Source organism: Notothenia coriiceps, unplaced genomic scaffold (genome assembly GCF_000735185.1).
Source record: "Notothenia coriiceps isolate Sejong01 unplaced genomic scaffold, NC01 NC01_scaffold00024668, whole genome shotgun sequence".
Lineage (NCBI taxonomy): Eukaryota > Metazoa > Chordata > Actinopteri > Perciformes > Nototheniidae > Notothenia > Notothenia coriiceps.
The window spans coordinates 4,704,102-4,713,392 of NW_011357369.1; the positions used below are offsets into that span (position 1 = coordinate 4,704,102).

The 9,291-nt window shown below is 42.4% G+C and overlaps 1 protein-coding gene across 1 annotated transcript in view; it reads right to left on the minus strand.

The window, feature by feature from the left end:
• The window catches only part of LOC104955708 (probable cationic amino acid transporter), a 16,168-nt gene extending 7,343 nt beyond the window's left edge, over nt 1-8,825 (minus strand). Inside the window, exon 1 of the mRNA XM_010783095.1 lies at nt 8,623-8,825. Coding sequence (XP_010781397.1) covers nt 8,623-8,825 — 203 coding nt within the window. The remainder of the gene's footprint in view (nt 1-8,622) is intronic.
• Between the last annotated feature and the right edge of the window lie 466 nt (nt 8,826-9,291).

Here is a 9,291-nt window from a genome sequence, read left to right on the forward strand (position 1 = left end):
AGTGGAAGCGCAACCAAAAACGGGCCCCGCACGGCTCGGCACGCTTAAAGCGAGCTCCGCGCTGCAGTGGAAACGCGCCATTTGAAAACCGCTGTTCTAAGTAACCAAATGTAACCAAAATGCAAATACTGTGACTGCATCCCATCTAGGGTAAAAGTGATAAGATATAAACGCATTTTAGATCATTGGGGTAAGTGCTTTGAGCCTTTCAGCCATGTAAACAGACGGTGTTACACTTCGTCTCTCTCGCTTTACTCTGCATCTCATTCATATCTCTCTCACTTCCCCTGCAACCTTTCTCACTCACACCTCTAATAGAGTCGTCTGCACTAACAGACAGACACATTTGAGAAGACATACAGAGAGTGAGTGAAGGAATCTGCATGAGGGTGGTAAAGCGGAATGAATCGTGAGAAAGTCATAAGACGGAATATGACCATGAGAGGGCATCTCCCAGTACGATTCCCCAAGCAGTTTGTCTGATACTGTAGGAGTGTGGCGGCAAGGGAATGGGAATATTATGCTAATGGGGTGAGGATTGCAACAGCGGTGCCGACATAGAGGGATGATGGGATTTTAGGCCTCCTGGGGAGGGGAAGAGGGGGCTGCGGTGTTGGCTGTGTGCTTGAGGGCCCTGAACGCAGCAGAAAGTTTAAAATCTTGTGGCGAGGGAAAAGGAAGCTGCACGTCACAGTCACTCTTCTCCTACCCTTCATGCTGTCAGAGCTGTCAGTCAGGCAATTGAAAGAAATGACGAACAATGACACACTCTTTGTCTCCGCAAAGCAAAACCAGTGGTCCGGTTCAGAGGTGGGGTCTGCAGGAGGGGAAGAGAATGAGTTATGAGCGGGGAGGCGGAGAGGAGCACTGATTAAGCGATCGCAGAGAAACTTTTTTTAGGCCGGCCCACTGTGATGGAGTGGCAGCCATACTGGATGAGTCATCCCGGTCTAGTGCAATGATGGGCTCTCTTTCAAATAGTTGTCAAGTCACATTCTGTGATTAACAGCAGGCAGAGCAGAGGAGAGGAGCATCAGTTTAATTTATGCCACAGTGCTACATGACGTGGCTCCAGCTGATGAAGTTTCTGTCAAAAATGATGCACGCTTGATCTGCTCAGAAAAAACAATATATTCATCATATCATTCTGAAATACACTTTGGGCTGGGCGATTACGCAGATTGATAATTTATGATCTTTCAAAGGTATCATATCTTGATGAAAACCTAAATTGAGATATCAAGATACACAATTACGTGGTTTGAATTGATAAAAAACAAGCGCATATATTACTAAATTATCCAACTCATTCAACCTTATCTGATATAGGTATTAGTATGCATGCAGGTTAACATAACATCATTACAAAAACCAAACACCTGTTGTCTCAACTCTCAAAACATGAGCTATTGATTGTTTCTCACATTTAAATAAAATCCTCCTGCAGGTTTTCATTATCTCCTTTCATAATAGCTGTCTCTGTTGGGATTTAAAGTGCGTCTGGTGGGCATTTAACAGCATTTAGTTGACAATAAAGTGAAATTAAGTCATTTCTGTTCAAATTCGGTCGAGTAAAACTGTAGTCTGCGTATTAGAGGAATTCTGGCATAGTTTTTGCTGACATTTCTTTATTTGACAGTGAGGCATTGTCACACATTCAAATAAAGGTCTAAGTGACTCTAAATGAAATCCTCTCTTAGCTCACAGCCTCCACCAAATTTAAGTTGCTATTCAGTGGAAATGAATTTATATCCCTAGCCTTATGTCTGGTGTTAACATGCATCTCTTGTCTGGATTTTTGCTAAGGCACGATTAGGATGGATTACATCTTCTCTCCTGCAATATGCATATGAATCGTTCACTTCCTGTTATACGATCTGCCTGCCACCTGTTCGGCCTCCATAATGTACTTTTGGGGTGATTTTTCTGAGGAAACTTTTTATACACTCTGCAAGATTTTGTTCTTTTACTTCCTAAAGGGGTTCCAGCTCAGTGAATTACTTTTAAAACAGAGCCTAACTAAAGATAACTTCATTGGAAAGTCATCAATGACTTTAAACATTTAGGTTGTCAAACTGTGGATGTCACAATTTGCCAGGATGCCAGTCAAGCAAACAGCTAAGTAGAGGCCCAAGAGCTGCTTTATGGTCCCACACACATCTCTTTTGTTTCCGACAGCTCTTAGATGACGGAGCAGACGGAGCGTGTTGCTGCAGTGGAAGCAGAGTCGCAACTTGATTTGTGTCTAATCCTCCAGTGTGTCTGCAGTGTAGCGGCCATCACTCACCGCTAACTGTGTTAGCCATTAGTATCAATTAATCTCAACAAAACGCGGTTGGCCATTACCCTCAATACATCACCACAGGATCTGCTAACTATATGCCGCACAGAACAGTCGCACAGCCCCGCCGCTCTGTGGGAGAAGATGAGAGATACATGTGTCAGTCCCCATATGGCTAAGTGAGAGAAAGGGAGTTACAAGTGGAAACAGGAAAGGAGACAGGGACGCAAAGCAGGGCGAGAAGAGAGGAAAAGGTGACCCATAACTCACTGTGGACCCCAGGGACTGAGCAGTGTAGCCTCCTCTGTCAACACAGTAAATATACTCTCAGTATTTGTCTTAATGGTTCATTAGTGCTGGGGAGAGATTTACGCAGGTAGCAAGGGTGAGGAGAGTGGATTAGAAACGAGGCATTTTGTTTTCCGAAATACATGTGCTAAAACACGTTTTCCCCCAACAAACATATTTTAAAGCACTGACAGTTGGCACCTCACCACATAAACTTAATTTCCATTAAGCCTGCACTCTCCCTCTCTTTCACTCTCTCGCTCTAGCATTTCCAAACTGCTTAAATTAGCCTCCTCATCATTCTGCTCTTTATAATCCTCCTTCCCTCCCCCTTTCTCCTCTGTTGTCACCAGGAATAGAATAATCTATTGCTCTTTACATGGTGGGCTGTGCATTACCTAATATAGGAGATGTGTTGGGCAGTGAGACAGAAAAGAGAGAGAGATGGAGAGATTCAGAGAGAGGGAGATGTGTCACGACAGAGGTCTGTATATCATCTGGGTGAGAGGCTCTGCAGCACTGCACTGAGTTGATGTTGGGCCATGTGTGAAAGATGGTGGACTATGCGTGGATAGTCAGGAAATACCCTGTTCGCTTTCTTTCCAAGAGTGAAATCAAAAGATTGATATCAACCCCAGACTGTTTGTTAAATATGGAGTTGAGTTATTGCCTATACTTGAGGAAAAACAAATGCATTGCTGCAGAAAATACAGATTTTACTTTGCCATACATGTAGAATAGTAATGCTACCAATGTACATGTTATGTTGATTCTATATTGATGAGGGTGCTCTTCTCTTATTCCACATGTTATGTACTCTATATAATAGTATATTTAATCATTAGTGTACACAGTGTGTCGTAGGGCTGCTCGATTCAATAATTGATATCACGATTATTAAAAAACGATTATCCATTTACTTTGAAAACATCAATTTATTGGAGAAAAAAAAAATGTGAACGGTATGTTTTTAACATATGATTACCCTGAACGTTATACTTCAACTGAAAAACCAATAAAAAAAAAAATTATTTAAAAAGAAAAAAAAAAAAAGTAATCGTTTTATTTCGATTACGTTGTTTTCATAATCGTAATTGCGATTAAAATACGATTAATTGAGCAGCCCTAGTGTGTCGTACAACGAGCAGTGTGCAATTAGTTAGTTATGTGTCTGTGCTTTTTCTGTCAGTATTCGTTATATCAGTTTGTATTTCCTTCAGCGTAATAACATGTTTCTCAGCTTAAAAACACAACCCTTTTTTGGCCGATTTTAGTACGTTTGTCCTTTTGTGTGCCATTTCTGGCTCTAGCACTCTTTGCCAGATTTGGTGAACACAAGTTTTTGTCTCTGTAAAAGCATGATAATACCAAACCTGGCAACATGAGTGTGACAAAAAACTTTTGAGAGGTTGTGCAGTTGGGAAAACATCTGTGATTCGCCAAGAAATCGAACCAGAACATAATTTGTTCCTCAATGTACGTATCTATTGTCTGGAAGGATGCTAAATAAAGTACATGAAACACTTGCATGTGTTTTAAAAGGCAGTTAAGCTAGCTGCTTCCTTTGCATTTTGTAACGCTAAGCCAGACTTCACACGCTCCAGCTCCTTAGTTAATGTATACATCTCATCTCAGAAAGCAAATAAACATTTGACTCTCGCCTTAAATGTTTGAACTCCTAATAGTCATACTAATGAATATTTCATATTACACGGGGTCAAGTGGTTATGTCATGTGAAAACTGATGATGAGGAGAATAATCATTCAGCTCTGCAGTTTCCATCAGCCATACGGAGTGTTTCAGCGTCTTTCGGCTCATTGCTTTGGTTTTATGGGCCGCAACTTTACTGTTTGGTTCTCTCTCACCGCCCTCATCAATCCTATTTTCAGTCACAGCGAGATTAAGCCTCTGTACACTACTCTCCCAGCACCAAACAACTGGCACACTTGAGGCTTTAACACAATTTATTATCTAAGAACCCAGTTATTTCCCTCAGTATTTAAAAGAGACCAAAACGGAGCTTAAATTTAAGGTAGTCGAATATCAGACTGTAATCATTAACCAAACATCTGCCAACGTCACTGCGTCGCTGCCACATGTGTCAATAGGTCATGTTTGACGAAAAGATCCCCAATCAACTTATGATAATCCTTTGTTTATTTGCTCGTTTATTCTTTGGGCCCAAAGCGGTAATACAAAAAATCAATACTACTTTGAAGACAGACATTTAAGCTGACAGACAGATTCGTGCTCATTGAGGCTCTGACAGCAGCTGTGGCCGGTCCGTGCGAATTATGTGCCGTTTCCTGCCTTTCAGACACTTCTTAGAATGAGTGCTGACACATTGGCACGAGTGCTGATCCTCTCTGGGATCGCCTCACAGGTGAATTTCATTATTTATTTCTCAGATTAGATTAACTATAATGGACGGGGGTCAATGACCCAAGAAGATCATTACTTATCCACTGACTCAGGCTCCGGCCTATACCTTGCTATTCCTCAATTACCAGCTGACAGAGAGACGCGTTGGAAACCGGGTCATGCCAAAGCCCCCTGCCTCCCCACGTATATTAGGCTAAATCTCCTTCCTCTCACCCCGCTACCTCTCCAGGGAACGCTGGGGAGATTGAGTGCTCCATTGTTTCTGCTAATGCGGTTTAGCTTCCTGTCAAAGAGGCAGTTGGGAACTGCTCTAGTCTTAACCACAGGCTTGTCTCTCACTGTTACTTTGTTTGTGAACTTGTGTGTACTACATGAGACTGTAATAATGAGTGTGTAGCATACAGTATGTATACATGGATCCTATACATTTGGATACATGCAGCTTTTGTGTTAAATTACTAATTTCATTGCCATTTTTCTTATCATCGCTTCCTCTTGGTGCTTTTCTATTTGTTCGTCTCCCTCTGTTATCCTGCTTCTATGTTTAAAAACTTGCGTTCAGTGGTTGCTCCCCCCCCCCAACCCATTCCTTATGTAAGCTTAAACATACAATTGCATTTAAATGTATTTACCCCCTATCTGCCTTTGCTCCCCGACTGCCAACCCCGCGTTCCCCCTCTTAAATAAACCAATTTAATCATGGAGGCTTCTTCGCCCTTGTGCATTTGTGTGTGTTTCCTAGTTTGTGCCTAAAGTGACTGTGTGTGTATTGGGAAGAGAGAGGGAGAGAACCCGACAGCCTTGTGTGTTTGTGTGTGTGTGTGTGCACGTGCATCCTTCCCCTGTCAGTGGTGGGTTCAGTGATGCCCAGCATACTCATCCAAAATCTGTGTGACCTTGCCAGTCAGCTAGTCAGTCAGGCATGGCGGGGCATCTAGTACACCTGCCCTCTTATGCTGTTTGTGTCGAGTGCGGGTGTGTGTGTGTGTGTGTGTGTGTGTGTGTGTGTGTGTGTACAGTATGTGCATTTTTGGATCAATTTTCCTTGTCCTTCCTGTCTTATTTGTCTAGCTCCAACTGTGACAGGCAAACAAGCCTCCATTCTGTCCCACAAGATCAGCTGATTAGCATCTGATTGGGCCTTTTAATCCTAATGACTTTTTCCATCACACGCTTTAAAATCAGGCTGGCTTTGTCAACCAGTTCCAGCCAATAAAACATTACAGGCTTCAGGCCGGCCCCAGAGTGACAGTAATGTCACATTTTGAAAGCATTTGCATTTTGGAAAATTGTCGCTTGAGATTGCAATAAAAACTGTGATACCCAGGTGGCACAAATGGAAAAGTACAATGCTCTTTTTTTCCCCCATAGAAACTAACATCAACATTTTTGGAAAAATTGATCAGGTGTGTTTTCCCTTAACAGTTTAGTCGAAACAGTTTATGACTTTAATTGTTCTAAAAACCGCCTCAGTAACCGGCTTTGGAGATGTGAAGAAGTGTTACCGCAAGAGGAGCCGCAAGTGCTGAGAAAACCTTCCCTGGATAAATAGAGATTGCACGCACACGCACGCACGCACGCACGCACACACACACACACACACAGTTACCAGCTAGGCCTTCGGTGAAATAGACCGAGCTCAAAGGCAAATACCTATAGAATTGCAAAGAGCTGCTATACTGTAAGTTCAGGAGTAATTCAGCCAAAGAAAATCCTGATCCAGCATCTCATCAATCACTTCTGTGCGAACAGCAGCACCTGTGTGTGTTTTGTTCTCATTCTGTTCAGTTCTGTTACCTTCCTGTCTCCTGTAGAGGAATATTGAGCTCAAATCATTTCTCTAAAGAAGCAATCTGGCTCCGGGCACTTCAGTGGAAAGACGAAACCGCGTCTCCATCATCTTAATATCAAAATGGCCCGAGTCCCTCCCTCTGCCCCTCATCTGCTCCGGCTGGCACACCCCTAGGCCATTTGTCAGGCAAACAGCGTCTCATATGAGAGTGGGGTTGACATCAGTCCCCCAGGAAAGACAGATGACACATCACTACACCTTTATATAATTGCTGAGGCTTGTCCATCAAACTACAGCAGAGGAAGAAGAACAAGTGTAAGCCCAGCGGGTCAAAGCAGGAAGGAAGAGAGTATTGGTTCTGAGTCTTAATTGTCCTTCTTTCTGTGTTTTTGACTCAGCCACCTTCCTTCCCCTCTTGTCTCTGTAATGGATTATTTAGACCAAGCACCACTAGTTCACTTTTGGCTAGAAACCCATTACATATAGAGGCTGTATGTGTTCTTGGATGAGAAATCAGAGTTTGTATTGATTCTTGTGCTGGAAAATAAACTCCTGAAATAAATTGTGTTAAAGCAAAACATCAGTGACTTGTAAACTGATCACCACTGATGTCTTTATCAATGAACATACTTGTAAAAAAACATGGATCCATACTTTGGAGGCCCTGCACCAACTTGATTGCCTCCACTTGTTTTAGAGGTGTCAATGCACTTCTGTAAAAACAGTAGCTTCTCTTAAACATTCAAAAGAGTTTTGCTTCAAATTCCTGAAATTGATAATAAAGGGGCCTTACTATTCCCATGTTCAGGTTGCTCTTTGTATTGTGTGTCTCCATGCTCTAATGTTCAAAAAGGTCTTTATTTTTCCAATACTGCCTGCCCGCTCTGTTGTGATTTGTCAAGAGATGTCCCGCCCCTTAGCCTATACATACATTACATATTACTTGTTAGTCACTTTTATCCAAAGCAACTTACATACTCAATACTGTGGGCAATCCCCACAGGAGCAATTTGGGGTGAAGTGTCTCAGGGACATTGAGTATGTAAGTTGCTTTGGATAAAAGTGACTAACAAGTAATATGTANAAGATAAAGGATCTGCAGTATTTTATGAAGTATTAATCGTACAAAGGTTAGTTTTATACAAGTAGAAGTGTGTATTTACCTGGTAGTAGGCTGTCAGTAATGGCTACGCCTCTCTATTTGGACTGGTAGATCTCGGCAGACTGGCAACTTTAAAAGTAGCTCTCATTCAAAAAAGGTTGGGCATCCCTGCTCTAGGCATTTGTATGCGAAAATGTGTGCACGCTTGAATCTGGATGCATCAATGGGAGTGTGCCTCTGTGTGAGAATGCAGCGCCATTTCCTGGTGCCTGGTTCAGAGCTGATAAGGACCCGACCCTCTCAAGACTTAAATGCATTGCAAATTGAAGAGACAATTAGTGCTCTGTTGTTTTACAATCAATACACTTGCTGCAGCACAGTTAAAACAAAGAACACTATTGAATTAGTATGATGATGGGTCGCTTTGGCCACTTAAACAAGTGCTTTAGTTACAGGTTTGCCAAGTAAAACAATTGAGGTATTTCAACTCAATCGTGTATTGCTCTGAAATGCTGTAATTTATGAGCTTCACCACTGACAGCGTGAGGCTTGATTTATCCACAGCTTGCTTGAATATCCAACATTAATCTCCTGTGTTGGACATCCCCCCAGTCTCATTAATTGTCAGTAAAGGCCACCTATCCACACACTTTTATAACGGAGGAGCAGTGAGCGTCACCCGGGCTGCTTTCTGTGCTTCTGAAAAACAACAGAGGCCATTTGTCATTGGAGTTGCACTGTATCAGATACCAATCCATCTCCCCTTCCTAAAATACCAACTTGTTCTCTCAATTTCTTCCGCTCCCCGAGACAAAGCCCCTTCCTTCTCTTCCTCCACCTTTCCTCCATCAGTCTCCTCACGATCCCCCAGGCAGAGATAAAACTGTGAATTACAGAAGTCCTTGAGAAACCCAGATTCAGACGATTCGGTGTCAGTTCCGCGGCCCACCCGTACCCCTGGTGATCTCTGCCTGTCCATCTATTACTCCCCCTTCAGACATCTCCCCCTCCGTCTCCTTTTCCTCCTCATCACCAGCTCTTGTGATACTAAATCACCTCCAACAGTTATCTGGGCTTGCATAGGGCAGGGAGGTGATAAAAGAAGGGAAAGGAATTTCAACAAAACCTAAAAAACTATGCCAGCTGCACGCCAGGGACAGAAAAGCCCATATTAAATTCTTCAGGTCTGCACATTTGTTGCTTTTGGTCCTCCAACATATATAGAAATAAAAAGTTTTTTGCAAGACAATGAAACTAACTTTTAGCTCTACCAAATGAGCAGCATCTCATTCACATTAGATAGAAAGAGTAAACTTGCATGAGCAACTGATAATTAAAGGGTCCGTCTTATGCCTTTTTGGGTCTTCCCTTTTCCTGTAGTGTGTTTCATAGTTTTTGTTTTTTTTTGCATGTAAATGGTCTGCAAAGGCAAACACTCCCAAAGA